This window comes from Hyperoodon ampullatus, assembly GCF_949752795.1.
Source record: "Hyperoodon ampullatus genome assembly, chromosome: 14".
NCBI classification, from domain to species: domain Eukaryota; kingdom Metazoa; phylum Chordata; class Mammalia; order Artiodactyla; family Ziphiidae; genus Hyperoodon; species Hyperoodon ampullatus.
The window spans coordinates 78,653,356-78,670,560 of NC_136927.1; the positions used below are offsets into that span (position 1 = coordinate 78,653,356).

Below are 17,205 nucleotides of genomic sequence, written 5' to 3' on the forward strand. Positions count from 1 at the left end.
TACTTCCATCCTCGGCCCCGCCTCCCCCCATCTCTAATTTTCACCCTCCGCTGACAGGATCACTGGTCTAAGTCTGGAATTCACTGCCATGCGGCAACCTATTTCAGCAGTGGGTCCAGGCAGGCTCACCCTACCTTGATGCCGGCGTTCCTCAGGGTCTCCAGGGTGGGCCTCACGTCCGCCTGGAGCTGGTCCTCCACCCCTGTCAGGCACAGCAGCTCCATCTCCATCTCCAGGCTCTCGATCACTGTGGCCACTTTGAGGGAACGGTCGTGCACACTCAGCTTGGCCTGGACATAGCGGGCCTGGGACACACCAGGGGACACTGTCACCGCTTAGGATGGGGAGGTGCAAGGCGGACCAACTGGCAGTGGGAGCGTCTCATCCCCCCCACACAGGGCAGGGACCCCAGCACCTGGGTGAACCTCAAAGGGGTGAAACTGAGACCTCCAGCCTCCTTCCCAGTTCATCAGTCCAGACGCTGGAGCTGGACAGACCGGAGCTCCACCCTTTGCTCTACACTCACCTGCTGTGCAACTTCTAGCAGGTCACTTAACTTCTCTGAGCCTCCGTGGTTTTCCTCCCCGAAGAGGAAATAACAGCCCCAACCTCACTGGGTTTTTACAAGGATTAGTACAACTCAAGATCTCAAAAGACAGTAGGTTCTCCCCACACAGCATATGCTCTGTAACCAAGAACTCTTGACCACCAGGTTGTCTAAAGACAAAGTCTTACTTCCAAAGACCATCGACCCAACCCTTCTGTTTATCCCCTCTTTACGGTGTTAACAAAGATACAGCTGTCACAAAGCATATGCCTTTAAAATTGAAAGAAAGGTAGAATTTTATCAGGGCTAGAACTCTCGTTAAATAAAACTTTACAAAGAACTCAAGCACATAAAAGAGACAGACCCAAGCACGGTTCCTCTGGGTGGAGAAGGACAAGGGCCACAGAAGCCTTTCCCCGAACCTGGTCTCTTTCCCCTTCAGTCATGTGTAAATACATTCATTCAGCTTTGTGCCAGGACTCGGGGTACAACAAGGACCCTCCCCTCAAGGAACACACAACCCATGGGACGAGATGACAATTAACAAGACATATTTATACTGGAAGCCTTGGTAGTGAAAGTCAATGATTGAGTTCACATCCAACATTTTTTAAAGCTTAAAAAAATTAGGGCTCCAAGAAGGTTTACAATTTCAAATTTGAAGGTTTCACTTCAAATTTTTCAGAAGGTTTACAGTGACTATCCTAAGTGTTGGGGTACAAGGGCAAACCAAACTGATAAAGTCTCTGCTCTCAAAAAGATTTTATTCCAGAAAGAAGCTATCAAAAGGAATGTGAAAATACATACATAAACAAAGTCATTACAGCTGGTGATAAATGCAATGAAGAAAGTTCAACAGGGTGACGATGGGGAGTGATGAGGTGGGGCTGCTTTAGATGGGGGAATCCAGGAAGACTTCTCAGAGGCGGCGGCATTTGAGCTGAGACCCAAAGGAAGTGAGGGAGGGGGGCCTTGGAGCTCTGTGAGGGAGGAGAGGACCGGGCAGAGAGAAGAACCTGGTGTGCTCAGAGATGACGTCAGTCTGGCCAGAGCAGAATGAGGGAGGGGAAGATGGAGAGGTGAGTGGGGCTAAAAAGTAAAAGAAAAGTCACAGAACCACTGACCTCAAAGTCTTGATACTGCTCCTCTGCCAGGGATTTCTTCGCCACCACAAGCACCCGCAGCCCTTCCCGGGCCATGTTTCCACACTGAAAAGCAAACCCCGGTCAGCGGAGAGCCGCACTAAGGGCTCTGTATCCCGGACTCTCTCTGGGGAGGGCTGGAGGCTGAAGTGGATGCCCCTCCCAGGGGGCCAGTGCAACGGCAAATCAGATCGCTGCTTTCCCCTAAAGCAGTCTCTCTCAGCAAACCTTCCAAAGGGGCCTCAAAATTTAAGTCAATGCAGTAAGATCTCAGAGACTAATCTGGGTTCCTGGCTCGTTGGAAAAACCGAACCTTTGACGAGAGCACTTTCCCAAATGACCACAGCCAGTGATACTGAAAGGCGGCTGTTTCTACACGGTCCCAAGAAACACAGCTGTCAAGTGAAGAATATTCCAACACGTTCAACGCACAAAGTGTGATGCTGTCAGGAAACACGTCCCGGCCCGTTTCATTCACCTGAGTTACCTGCCTGGCCCCTGTCGGCATTTGGGTTTGTTACTCACTAACTGGAAATATGATATTACTGAACATAAAATGTGAATTCTGCACCTGGAGATGGGAGATGAAACAGAAATGGCCTGACAGACTGGAGAGTTCCTTCCCTCCCTGCTGCAGCCAATTCCCACGTCACAAACTGGGACAAGGCAGCCTGTGACGGGGCCCCACGATGCCCGCCTCCTGGTACCCACACCCTTGTATGTTCACCTGCCCTGAGTGTGCACTGGACCCAGTGCCTTGTTCCTAACAGACAGAATGTGGCAAAGTAAAGGGAGGTCGTTTCCAAGAAGGTCACTTCTCTCTGTTTCATCTTTGTTCCCACGCTTGCTGTCTCAGATGAAGCCAGGACCACCTGTACGCTGCCTTATGGAGACACCCACATGGCAAGGGATGTGGCTGCCTCCAGCCTAGAGGCACTGAGGAGCTGAATCCTGCCCATGACCACTAAGTGGGCTGGGAAGTGGGTCCTGCCCCAGCTGAGCCTTCAGATGAGACCCCAGCCTTGGGTGACCCCTTGACCAAAGCCTAAGAGACCCTGAGCTGAGGACCCAGCTAAGCTGTGCCTGGGTTGCTGATTCGCAGAAACTGTAAGAAATAACACGCGTCCTCCTAAGCTGCTAAATTTGGGGGTGATTTGTTACATAGCCCCAGAAAACGCATGCAGGGACCCATCTCACTATTCCATGCAAGGGACCGACTCCAGGACACGCATCCGAGGCCCCGTTTCCACACCCCACGTCATGCTTACCTCTTCCTCCAGCCAGTCGTTGTACTGCACGATGCCAGCCATGACGACATCCGCTCCCTTCATGTAAAACGTAATCTCCCCAGTCGATTCATCCTAGAGGGGGGGCCGGGAGGAATGAACACCCAAGAGGAACGCTTGTGTTCCGCTCCAGTGGCCGCTTCCCACGAGAGATGCTGCACAAAGTGTACTCAGTGGACGCCAGTGTTTTCTCACTTGGCCGAAGATGAAAAGTGAGAGGGGAGCCTCACTTTGGGGCAAAGGCCACAGACAACAAGAAAACTCAAAGCATTTGGAAAATCATTAAATGATGAAAGCAAGATCAAAAGGATTGAAGAACTCTGTTTTTACAGTTATTGCTGTTCTAAGGGGAATATCTTACAGTGTGAGGACTGACCCTCACACTGTAAGATAATTTTAAATTTATACGCGGGGCTGCCAGTGTTGCCAAAACGTGGTCTACCGGAAAGAGTTGGGAAGTAAGATAATTCTCGAGATCAGGGTTGCTCAGCCTTGGCACTGTTAATATTTGGGGCTGGAGAATTCTTTCCCATGACGGGGCTGGACTCTGCATTGCACCATCTCCTGCGGCATCCCTAGCCCACTAGATGCCAGCAGCAATCCCCATGGTGACAACCAAAATGTCTCCAGACGTTAACAAATGTCCCCTGGGGGACACATTGCCTCAGTTGACAGCTACTGCTCTAGACAACGTGGGACCCTTACGTCTACCTGAGGGCTTAGCTAGAGAGCAAAGTACCCAGATTTTCTGTTCACACTGACCAGATTTTCTGGGGAGAGGGTGACATCACAGCACAGACATCAGATGCTTGGACCCGGCACCAGCTGCCAGCTGTGTGCACCTGGACAAGCTACTTCTTTTCTCTAGACCTCAGTCTCCTCCTCTGTAAAATCGGGATCGTAACAACTCTTACCGTATAGCTTGCTGGGGCTTAAACGAGATCATCTACATAGAGCAGGTAGCAAAGGGCCTACATCCACAGAAAATGCTCACCCAGTGTTATTATTCCTGTTGGGGTGACAGTCACTCCTCAAGACCCTCAGTCGCACTGTTTGTAGAAAACAAGGTTTAAGCCGGGGGTCTGAATGGGGGTGGTTTTGCCCCCAGGGGACTTCCGACTATGTCTGGACACATATTTGATTGTCTCAACTGGGAGGTGCTACTGGCATCTAGTGGGTGGAGACCAAGGATGCTGCTAACCGTCCTACAATGCACAGGGCAGTCCCCGCAACAGGGAATCATCCCGCCCCAAATGTCAATGGTGCTGAGGCTGAGAAACCCTGGCTTTAAGGAATGATGGTAAAATCGTCAATTCTTATCCCATGACTCTTTCCTCACAGACCTGCATCACAGGGAGGCTGGAGGCAATGGAGATGGGCAAGGCTAACTGAGCGTGGCCATCACCACCTTGGGCCTAAATTCTGCTACCCCAGGAGGCCCAGAATGCATGCCTGTAAGCTCTTCATCCAATAGGAAATAAATACCCAAGGCCAAATCAGTGGTATAGTTTCATCTACTAAAGTAACTTCTGAACGCCTCTGATCACGGACAATCTTTTAGAACAACATGCTTACTCATAAAAGCACCCACAGGCCACGAACAGGCACCTGCACTTTAAAAGCACCAGAACTGCAGGCTGCTTCTTTGATGGATTACATCTATGCCTGCTTGTGACTCGGGCCAAAGATAGCCGTGGGGTCTGAACATGAAAGCACCCGAGGTTTCTTTTTCCTTTCGCCTTCACCCAAATGCTGCTCTGGGAAATAACGTCCCCCTCCCCAGCTTCCTCTGCTCCAGAAGGGGCTCAAGAGAACTCGGACATCTTGTCCAATATAAATACTGTACCGACTGTCTCCTCCCGTTAGTCATTTCCTCCCACCAAGTTCATCACAAGGTTACTTCGTTCCCATATTATGGCAAGATTACGCTATAAATTTACAGAGGTCTGCCGGTCGTGCTGCATTGTTTTGGGGCCTCATCTTTTTCCACTGTGGTCTGACTCTGGCACCTGTTCAAAGGCCTCTTTTATTCAGACAGTGACAAGGGTATGATCTATACCAATGATCCGAATGCAGCACGCCAAGGGGGGAGGGTGGGGGGAGGGCAGGGGACCATCTGGTAACACAACAAACACAAAACGACACAGAGACAAACACACAAGCCCCAACGAAACCGGCTTCTCTAACCTCACTGACCTTCTCAGAGAGAGATCCACACAAAGACCAGACCTCGCTTGGTGAGGGGTAAGAAGATGCTGCACAGAACCGTCCACGAGCTCACACATGTGTAAGAGGGTTGATGAGCCAGGTGAGAACAAAACTATAACTGTCAACCGTCATTAAACCAGGTTGAGAACCATTTTATAACTGAGGGAAAACTTCCTCACATCAGGTAACTGGGCAGTTACTTTCAAACAACAGACAGAAAAGATGGCCATATCAGAACAGAGTCTCTCAGCCCTGGCACGATGAACATTTGGGGCTGGAACATTCTTTGGTATGAGGCTGTCCTGACCTCTATCCACTAGATGCCAGTGGCACAACCCTCTGAGCTGTAACAACCAAAAAGGTCCCCAGATGTGTCCCCATGTCCCCTGGGGGCAAGATGGCCCCAGGATGAGAATCACTTCGTGAAAGGAGAACAGTGAGATTCGTGCTAAGTGGAGAGCTAGCTCCACAGCCCTGGGCATGGATTTGCACCCTGCAAAACCAAAGACAGAGAGGGAGACAGGTCAGAAAACAAAACTATTAGCAAAATAATATGCATCACATTAAAGACAGCCTAACAAAGATGGATGTGCACAGATTCATTGTTAGTAGTGAGAGATGGAAAACAACCTAAGTATCCAAGAAAGGAATATTTGATTAAATAACGCTACATTTTTTCAGCAAAACACCATGCCCACATTCAAATCATAAAAATCGTGTTTTGATGATATGAGAACATTTTCACTATACCTATTGTTCAATGGAGGGGGTGGGAGTTTTAGAAAGCTTTAGGTGGAGTTGGAAGCCAGTTTTATAAAATTGTGTGTGGCTATTTACACTCATTTATGCTTAGAGGAAAAACTGAAGGGAAGTTCCCTGAAAAGGCAAGAGGGGCTGTCTCTGGGTGACGGAAATACAGACGAACGGTTCTGACCCCCTGCTATACATACTTATCTGTTCCGAATGCTGATTTCTTAAAAATATAACCTGGGAAGGGTGGAGTGCTATTGTAAAGCAATGATAGATTTGCACACCCAACAGGACCCCATACTCCCAGACACAGATCCCGTTCTTGCTGTGGGAAGATACAGGGGTCACATCTCATAAAATATGATGCATGTCTGGGAATGATAGCCCTTTGCAACTAAAGGAAGGGTGACGCACTCAGCCCACTTATTCTAGAACGGCTGATATCGGGACTATTTGATGATGATTCAACCCTCAAATGACTCCAGCATAGTCCATGGCCCTAGAACCTGGAAAAATAAAGGCTGGAACAAAATGAAAGTAATTCCATCGTAGATAATGACTCTAATTCCCCAGGAAACACCCACCCACAGGATTCATGTGGCTGCTTCCAGGCCATGGATGTTCTTGACATCAGACATGCACTCAAGATACAGTTTAAAAGCCACGGGGCAGGCTAGGCACAGATCAGTGGGAAAAGCAGCAGCTGCATGGGAGGAAAAGCCCCCATCCCACTCAAAAACTGCCAAGGATATATGTCTGATAGAGTCTGAAGACTACTGGCATCAGGGACATAAAAATCCGTTAAAATGTGTAATTTTCAAGGCACGTTCGTACTGTGTGTCACTGGACCATCAGTACTGCAGCTCATGGAGCTGTTTCTAACTTTTACCTGGAGAAACAGCCTCTTCAGTGACTCCCACTTTCCCCACCTCCTGGTGTGTTCACACCCCTGGGTGATCCAGGCCCACCAAGTGGTGGGCTGGACCCAGGGACCTGCTTCTAGTAACAGAATAAGGCGAAAGTGAAGGGAGGTCGGTTCTGAGATGACGTGCCTTCTGTCTTGTTCACACTCTCACAGACTCACTTGGATGAAGCCAGCTGATGTGGGAGCTGGTGTATGGAGAGGCCTGTGGGGCAGTGGATGAGGGTGGCCTCTGGCCATCAGCTGGTATAGAACTAAGGTCCTCAGCCCAACAACTGCGAGGAACTGACTCTTGCTGACAGCACTGATTTTACCTGGCAGTGAATCCTGCCCCAGCTGAACCTTGGATGACTGCAGCCTATGAGAGATCCCGAGGCAGAGGGCCCGGCGAGGCTGCACCCGGACTCCTTGGGGCCCAGGAATTGTCAGATAGCACTTCCTGTTGTTTTAAGCCATCACATGCGGGATAATCTGTCACAACGCCATATGTAATTAACACAATACCTCAACATTACCGCGGGTGCTCTGTGAGCTTTTCCACATCCCTCTCATCACACCCAAACTCCCAGGGCCTGGCGAGAAACAGCATGACCTGGGAGCCAGACAGCCTGGGGTAGAGGCCCAGCTCCACCTTTTCTAACTATATGAACTTGGGGAGGTTTCTTCTTCTCTCTATACCTCAGTTTTCTCCTCTGTTAAGTGCCAACTGCAATGGTATCATGAGAATTACATGAGTTGTTTTGTCAAATCATTTACAACAGTGACTAGCACCCAGTAAGCACCATTTAAATGTTACCTCTGTTATTATTATTGTTCCTAACTCTATTCCTATTACTAGTGCTGCTAGTACTATTACTAATTACTCCTATTACTAATTCTATTATTACTAATTTACTACAATAGAATCTACAACTCTGACCCCTAAGGCATGAAACACTTGTGTAGATAGGGCGGAGGGGATCCTCATTTGTTTAAAAAATGAGAGAGTCTTATTCCAAAGATTCTCATGATATGGGGCAGCATTTTCTCCAGCCAAGCCAAACAATGTGAAGAACCTTTAAGAACACCAGGGAACCATCTCAATACCAAAATAGGACTGGGACTAAAGTAGTCTGCAACTTTTAAAGCTCCTATGGTTAATTCTGATGATCAGCCAGGTTTTGTTTGTTTGTTTATTTGTTTGTTTAGATCTCATTTTACTTATTTTTGGCTGTGCTGGGTCTTCGTTGCTGCGCTCAGGCTTTCTCTAGTTGCGGCGAGCGGGCGCTGCTCTTCGCTGCCGTGCATGAGCAGGCTTCTCATTGTGTTGGCTTCTCTTGTTGCGGAGCACGGGCTCTAGGCACACTGGCTTCAGTAGTTGTGGCACACGGGCTCAGTAGTTGTGGCACACGGGCTTAGTTGCTCTGCGGCATGTGGGATCTTCCCGGACCAGGGCTCGAACCCGTGTCTCCTGCATTGGCAGGCGGATTCTTATCCACTGTGCCACCAGGGAAGTCCCTATCGGCCAGGTTTAAGAACTACTGAGCCGAGTGGCTTATGAACACAGGGCTTCCAGGCTTCCCAGAATGGAAAGTGTGAGTAAAAGAGCAAATAGGAAAACAAGGTATTAATTCAGATTGGCAAGACTTTAAAAGTCCGACACTATCAAGCGTTGGTGAGGATGCAGAAAACAGTGGGACTGAGATTAGTATAAGCACTTTGGAGAAAAAGTTGAAAATACCTGGTAAAGTTAAAGATGTATATATTCTACCACCCAGCAAGTCCACCTCTGGGTGTAGTCCACAGAAAAACATGGACATATGTACAGTGGAGACTGCAGCAGACAAGGCTACACATGGCAGTGGTCTTTCTATCGGCAAAAAAAGTGGCAATGACCTAAATGTGTATCAGGAGGGAACGGCAATAGATGGAAGGAGCTGAGGTATATTTGTACAATGCAACACAAGTCAGCTAAGAGAAATAAAGTGGGATTACGTGCATCAACATAAATAAAGCTTTTTGTAAAATGTTAAACAAAAATTAGGATGTGGAATAATAATATATATACTACAATGACACTTTATAGAGAGAATAAAAACGTGAAAACCATAATACATATTATTTATACCCAATGTGTCTGATAATAGTATTTTAAAATTCATAGGAGTGATAAACCTGGGGTAGGACTGGAGAGGAAGCACATCTAGAAAGGGCAGATGGGATTTCAATTGAATGCACAATGTTTTCTTTGTTTAAAAAAAAATTTTAACTATAATACATGCAGAAGTGTGGATCAATACATAAATATAAATTTGAGCAAACGAACTCAAACACAAAAGGGTATCTACTGTACAGTTTCCTTTATATAAAGTTCAAAAATCAGTCAGTGGTAGAAATGGGACAGTGGTTATATCCTTGTGAGAAGGAAGGATGCAGTAACCAGAAAGGGGTACGAGGGAGCTGCTGGGGTGATGGTGGGAGGGATTCTGTTCCTTGCCCGGGATGTGAGTTACACTGTGTTAACTTTGTAAACACTTGAGCTGTACACTCATGAAGTTTGCACTTTTCTCTTTGTATGCTGTACTTCAATAAAAGCTTCAAAAAATATAAAAAGAAAATCTGAGATATTAATGCCAAAATGACAATGTTGAGTGATCACGACACTTTTTTCCAATAACTTTTGTGACTGTATGAATGAAAAATCATCGAAAATATCTAATTACAAGGGTATCAAGACTATTCAATGGGAAAACAATAGTCTCTGCAGCAAACGGTGCTGGGACAACTCTATATCCACACACAAAAGAATGAAGTTAAAACCCCTAACTCACACCATGTATGAAAATAACTCAAAATGGATCAATGATCTAAAGAGATAAAACTACAAAAACATTTAAAAGAAAATATAGGGGTAAATTTTCATGACCTCAGGTTTAGCAATGGACTCTCAGATATGACACCAAAGTCAAGAGCAACAGAGGAAAAAAATAAATTGGACTTCATCAAAATTAGTAACTTCTGTGCATCAAAAGAATTTTATCAAGAAAGCAAAAAGACAAGCTACAGAATGAAAGAAAGTATTTGTATATCATATCTCTGATAAGGGTCTAGTATCCAGACTACATAAAGAACTCTTACAACACAACAATAAAAGACTACCCATTTCAAAAGTGGGCAAATGACTTGAACAGACATGTCTCCAAGGAAGAATACAAGTGGTCAATAAGTATAAGAAAAGATGCTCAACATCATTAGCTATTAGGAAAACGCAAATCAAAACCATAATGAAATACCACTTCACAGCAACTAGGATGGCTACAATGAAAAAAAAAAAAGGGAAATAACAAGCACTGATGAGGATATGGAGAAAACAGAAACTTCATACACTGCTGGTAGAATGTATTGGGCTGGCCAAGAAGTTTGTTCAGGTCTTTCTGTAACATCTTCCAGAAAGACCTGAACGAACTTTTTAGCCAACCCTATAAATGGTGCAGCATTTTATAGAAAAGTTTGGCGACTCCTCATAAAGTTAAAAGATAGAATTATCCAGCAATTGGGAAACGGACCCAGCAATTCCACTCCTAGGTATCTACTCACAAGAACTGAAAACAGATACTCAAATCCTTATACACGAACCTTCATAGCAACACTATTCACAACAGCCAAAAGGTGGAAACAACCCAAATGTCCACTGATGGATGAATGGATCATCAACACAAAATATTACTCAGTCATAAAAAGGAATGAAGTATGTATATATGCTACAACATGGATGAATCTCTAAAACATTATGCTAAGTGAAAGGAGCCAGATACAGAAGGTCACATATTGTGTGGTTCCATTTATATGAAATATCCAGAATAGATAAATCCTAGAAGAGAGACTGGAGGTTTCCAGGGACTACAGGGAAGAAGGTATGGAGAGTGACCGCTTAATGGATACAAGGTTCCCTTTTGCAGTGATGCCAGTGTTTCAAAACTTGAGGAAAGTGGTGGATGCAAGACACTGTGAATGTACTAAATGCCAATGAATTACACATTTAAATGATTGATTTATGTCACGTGAATGCCACCTCAATAGAAAATAACATTTAATTAAACGAAAGAGTATACAATGAGAAATGTACTATTACCAAGAAATGCTCAATCTACACTCATTAGACCTTTCACTCTGGAAGTGAGTTAACCAAAAGCTGAGCAGCTATCTGAGATCTGTCCAACTGATGACCTAATTCTTTCTTCTGAGGGAATTATATCCTCTTGTTAGTCTGAACGACAGGCAATAATACAATAAAGAAAGGGGTAAGAAAGAATGTCCAGCCACAGGGACATACACAGCAGACTTAGGCAGGTTTTTTTTTTTTTTTTAACCATTTTAAATCATAAATAAAAGACAACTCACCCTCACGATGATGCCCATGCGTTTGCTTTCGTAGGTGAAAGGGAAGATCTGCAAGATGGTGAAGTTCAGGATCTGGTCACCAGGGGTCCTCAGCTGCATGGAAGACTGGTCACGGCCCACCAGTGTTAAGCCCACACTTTCGGTCCACTGCACCAGGGCCACCTAAATGTGACAAGGGTCGAAGGTCAGATACACAGCCAAGGATCCTGGTTCACAGGTCAAGCAAATGAACGTAAAGGTGGACGGGGGAGCAGAGACAGGTGAGGCTGAGCAGGGCCTGCATCCCTGGGGGAGGTCTTGCTGGCCGCACCCGCCCCTCTAGGCCTGCGGGGGCTCGGTGCTCACAGCTGCCGTCTCTTCTGGGCCCTAAAGCAGGCCACGCGCCAGAGCTGTGGCAGAGAGAACCGCACAGGCTTCAAGATCAGCACAACCAGAGATGACATCTAGAAGGAGCTGCACCAGGCAAACCACAAACACGGGGAAGCCAGGAGCACGGCACCGGGGTGGCGCGACTCACCTCCAGGCTCCCTGTGAAACTCACACACGCACAACCGGGAGGGGATCTACAGCAGTTCTCGACTGGGCAGCTCTGCCCCCCAAGGGGCACATGGCAACGTCTGGGGACAGTTTTGGTTGTCACAACTGAGGAGGGGGTGGATATTTTCTACTGGCATCTCGTGGGTGGAGGCCAGGGATTCTGCTAAACATCCTACAACACACAGGACAGCCCCCACGACAGAGAATCACCCCACCCCACATGGCAGGCGGTACTGACAGGGGGAGAACGCTGGTCTGTACAGATGAGGAAACTGAGGCTTGCGGAAGCTCATTAAGTTGCCTGAGGTGATGCTCCGGGGCAACGGCCGGCTAGGCAGGAACCTGGATCTACCTGGTGCACAGCCAAGCCCTCCACCACCCACTACACTTCCTAGGGCCACCAGCTGGAATCGTCTCACAGCCCGAGCAAGGCTTGCTTCACTTCCAGTCAAAGGCATGGAGGATGCAAATTCCAAGACAGGGGCCAGACCAGTGGGAACTGCGGCGGGCAGGAGCCAGTGCCCCCTCTGAAGGAGGCTGCCCCGCGGGAATGTGGACCCAGGGTGGCCAGAGCTTCCAGTTTCTCAAGAAAAACCAGAAATCTGACCTTGTCCCTGAGATCTCTCACTTTTCAATGTGAGCCACGAAGCTGCATGTTCTAAAGGCCCATGAATTGGGCCTCCCTGGTGGCGCAGTGGTTGAGAGTCCGCCTGCCGATGCAGGGGATACGGGTTCGTGCCCCGGTCTGGGAGGATCCCATATGCCGCGGAGCGGCTGGGCCTGTGAGCCATGGCTGCTGAGCCTGCGCATCCGGAGCCTGTGCTCCGCAACGGGAGAGGCCACAACAGTGAGAGGCCCGCGTACCACAAAAAAAAAAAAAAAAAAAAAAAAAGGCCCATGAAGAAAATAAAACACGTCTACAGATGAATCTGGTCTGGGGTCTTCAGGGAAAGAAGGAAATAGGAGTGGAAAAGGCGGGGACAGAGGGGGGAGCTGGGGAGGGGAGACCACCAAGCCCTCACCGCCACTGCCACAGGAAGGGGGCCGCGCCACGGGTGGGGGGGAGACAGGGGTAAGTACGAAGAGCCTACGGCGTACGGACCGCAAGGTCATCGTGTTTACCTGTCAGCACAGCCCACTGAGGCAGGAAGTGCCAAGCAGCTCTACCCGAGGGATGAAGAAACAGAGTCAGAGAGGCCAGGTGAGCTGCTCTCGGCAGGCAGCTGCCATGGGCTGAGAGGAGATCGAATCCTGTGTCTAGCTGACCCAAGTAGCCCAAGGGAAAGTGCCAATCCCGGGCCATCCAAACGCCTGTTCTCTAAACACGGGTGCACACACATCAGTGCATCCTTAGTGGGTGTGCCCGGTCACCCCTGACTCACTGTCACCGTCAGAAAGTTGACGGGGGGCGTGGTAGGCATAGTAACAGCCCCCAAAGGTGCCCACCTCCTAATTCCCACTGACCTCCACCTCCAAAAGAAAGGGCTAATCAAGTTTGGTTTTGTTTGTTTGTTTTGCTATCAACCTGCATACGTCTTTGGAAACTCATTCATAGAGTTGTTTCACCTAATCACTCTGAATTTCAATATGGCCTGTCCTATCTACTAACCATCTTCTTCCCAAGTTTAAAATGAACAAATCAGTAAACACTGATATAAATTTAAAAATCCCATCCATATACATATTAAAAACCTTGGGGGCTTCCCCGGTGGCACAGTGGTTGAGAGTCCGCCTGCCGATGCAGGGGACACGGGTTCGTGCCCCGGTCCGGGAAGATCCCACATGCCGCGGAGCGGCTGGGCCCATGAGCCATGGCCGCTGAGCCTGCGCATCCAGAGCCTGTGGTCCGCAACGGGAGAGGCCACGGCAGTGAGAGGCCCGTGTACCGCAAAAGCAAACCAACAAACAAACAAAACAAACCTTGGGTACATGCACTAAAATGCTTATAGGATGATACACATGAAGAGAAATCACTTCACTCTTCTCTCTGTATACTACTGAAATAGTTTAGTGTGTACACGTACTTCTTTAATTTTTAATATTTTTAATTTTAATTAAGTAAATAAATATCCCAACACAATACGAGATTATTACAAATACGTGCTTGACTACATTTACATCCTCCTTTACATAACAGTTTAGTAACAAAGAAAAAGGAAATTCTTCTTCGGATGCTTTCCAACACGACTGCTAGGAAAAAGCTTTTTTCATCCTTGCTTTTAAACAGCCGTTGCTTCACCCCTTAAAAACATATTTAATTGCTCTGAAAAGATGTGAAGAGTCTGTGATACTGGGCTTCAAGGAGATACACGAATTCCCCCAAAGCCTGTTCTTAACTTCAATCAAGAAAAGGATCTGAAACTCCAGAAGGGGAAGTGGCTTTCAGGGCCGTAGAGGCAGTTCTGGCCTTGGCCAGCCTGGGTCCCCCTGCCGCGGACCCCACAGGACTGTGCTGGAGGGAAAGTTGAACCATGAATCTGAAATGATCAACAGTGACAAGTGTTCCCGGGGAAGCATGAATTACAGCTGAATAGAAACATCTTCTAACCATGCTTTCTTCTATAGCAAACCCCTCGAGGGAGTTAAGGAACCTACTCTGACTGTGCCGGTTGCCCCATCTCCCACCCCTTGGGTCCAAGGTCCTAATCAAAACCTCACAAGTCCCCTTGGGGGCTGATTCCAACAGGATATGAGCCCTGCAGGGGGGCCTTTCTTTCTCACCTTACAATCCCACTCCCTTATTCCGACTTGAACATTAAGTCAGCTTTAATTTAAAGCTGCTTTCTACCAGAACATATAAAATCCCCCGGGTCCTACTGAGAAGGGAGCAGTTTAGAACTGGGGAGCTACTAACCCTTCTCAACAGCAGCAGGGACAAACATTTCAGCGGTCAGGTGGGACGACTCCATCCCTTCCTAAAACAAGATGATGTAAAGGAGGCTACTACTTCTGCTAGAGGGTCTGAGCTTCAATTCAAAAGAATCATCCTGTATTGCCAAATCAGAAAGGATTTCAGGGTCTTTTTTTTCTTTTCTTTTCTACGCCGCACGTGGGATCTTAGTTCCCTGACCAGGGATCAAACCCGCACCCCCCTGTAGTGGAAGCATGGAGTCTTAACCACTGGACCGCCAGGCAAGTCCCAATCTCAGGGTCTTGAGTCTCGCTGTCCTTAACAGCCGGAGCTGGGGTCTCAGGGGGCCTCGGGTCAGACTATCCGGAGGTCAGACAGCAGCAGAAAAAGAAACCTCGTAAGGTAAATGAATGAACAAGTAAATGAGAGGCAAAAGCAAATGCTGGAAACCAAGAAAGGGCCAGAGCGGGGGATCTGGGCTCCACGAGTCAGCTGTGTGTCTGGTTTGGGTCAGGAAATTAAAAAAACAGAGCCTCCTACTCTACCCTTCCGCCTCCAAAAAAAAAAGAAAAAAAGCCTATCTGAAGAATGCTTGTCAGAGCTGTCCATGAAAGGGCTTTTTCATCATTTGTTGGTCAGCAATGAACCACCTGTGACAAGCTTTAATAATCTTCCCTTTGTACCTGGGAATGTGTGCTTGGGAATTACGCCAGACAGGCTAAAGAGCCTTGAATTCCTGTCAAAAGCAGGATGCATATGAAATACAAGAACATGCATGAATCTGCTATCTGATTAAAACGGTTCTTTGGGGGCATTCCATCAGATAAACACCCAGGCTTACAAAGAATGGCCAGTCTGCCCGAAGCCAGCCTTTCAAGCTTATAAATATCCACAGACCTAGGTATTCTTTATTAAGAAATAGGTTCCAAAATGTGCCACCTGGTGGTTGCAGGTTTGAATGCCAACAGGGGCAGGGCCGGCCACCTAGGGACAGGGCTTGGGGGAGGGGGTAACTGCTGCCAGGTCGAAACTGGGCCCAGTCTTTCCAGATCTGATCTTTCTCAGGAGAAGCTGATTTTTCTAGAACACTGAGTGATTTTTAAATATTGCTGTTTTTCTTTTAAACACAGCATGGGGCAAACAAAACACAGCCTGCTACTTTTAAGAATCAGTGGACCGGCTTCCCTGGTGGAGCAGTGGTTGAGAGTCCGCCTGCCGATGCAGGGGACACGGGTTCGTGCCCCGGTCCGGGAAGATCCCACATGCCACGGAGCGGCTGGGCCCGTGAGCCATGGCCGCTGAGCCTGCGCGTCCGGAGCCCGTGCTCCGCAACGGGAGAGGCCACAACAGTGAGAGGCCCGCGTAACGCAAAAAAAAAAAAAAAAAAAAAAAAGAATCAGTGGACAAGGTGGTAGAATAAAAGGCCACTCCCTGGGCTTCCCAGGTGGCGCAGTGGTTGAGAGTCCGCCTGCAGATGCAGGGGACACGGGTTCGTGCCCCGGTCCGGGAAGATCCCACGTGCTGCGGAGCAGCTGGGCCCGTGAGCCATGGCCGCTGAGCCTGCGCGTCCAGAGCCTGTGCTCCGCAACGGGAGAGGCCACAACAGTGAGAGGCCCGCGTACCACAAAAAAAAAAAAAAAGGCCACTCCCTGATCCAAATTTCCTGATCCTATACTTGAAATTCAGCCTCTTAACTCTGATAAAAACAAGTATTTGAAAAGGAAGAATGGCATCATCTCTATAAAAATTTAGCCACTTACAAACGGCTATTTACTTAAGTCTATTCTGGACCAATACTAATGTGATATGGGACAGGACTTTTGCATGTATGGCCGCGGATGAGCTAATACCAAGGAAGGCTCATTTGACAGTTTTCTACAGTGCCCCCCAAATCCCATAGTTCTGCCTGACACAGGACCCCTATCTTCTGAGCAACCAAAATCTTATTTCAAAATTCTACCCCAGTGGTTAATACATAACATGGATGGTGGATTTCTTCCTTAAGTTCCCGACCGCTGTTCTTTGACCTCACCCTCAGGTCCAAGGGCCTGGCAACGTGATGGTGGAGCCCCACCAGCCTCCTAAGTCTCTCTGGGTCAACATTCCACACTCCATCGTGCACACATCTGAATGCTGGCATTGTCCGAGGCCTGGAGCTGAGGCTCAGACACGAGGAGGCATTCAGGGGACCGACAGGGATGTGGTTATGGAGGAAAAAGAAACCCCAAGGCTGCAAAGGGACGGGAGATTGCCGGCCCCCGCTCAAGGCCACGGGCTTACCTTTCCCCAACGGTTTTTATCCTCACTCTTTGCAACAGGGTTAAGAAAATGCAAAATGAGACAACTGGGACCTTCCATGCATGCTGAGAGATGTACAGAGAGACTGAATGAGCGAGGCTCTCCATCATGACATTATTTATGACAGCCACAAGTGGGGGACCACCTAAACGTTACACTTGGGAGACAGAGGAAATAATCTGTGGTGTATCTAAGCAGCAGAATAGAGCAGCCACTAAGAATATTCTTACTATAGATAGTTACCGGAAAGGGATAATGCAAGGGAACAAATCAAGTTCATAGAA

General features: G+C 47.8%; 1 protein-coding gene across 1 annotated transcript in view; it reads right to left on the reverse strand.

Moving 5' to 3' along the window:
* ATP9A (ATPase phospholipid transporting 9A (putative)) overlaps nucleotides 1-17,205 on the reverse strand; it is a 131,155-nt gene that overhangs the window by 24,946 nt on the left and 89,004 nt on the right. Inside the window, exons 15-18 of the mRNA XM_079718608.1 lie at nucleotides 11,236-11,397; nucleotides 2,958-3,050; nucleotides 1,672-1,755; nucleotides 135-305 (exon numbers count right to left, since the gene is read on the reverse strand). Of these exons, the coding sequence (XP_079574734.1) occupies nucleotides 135-305; nucleotides 1,672-1,755; nucleotides 2,958-3,050; nucleotides 11,236-11,397 (510 nt within the window). The remainder of the gene's footprint in view (nucleotides 1-134; nucleotides 306-1,671; nucleotides 1,756-2,957; nucleotides 3,051-11,235; nucleotides 11,398-17,205) is intronic.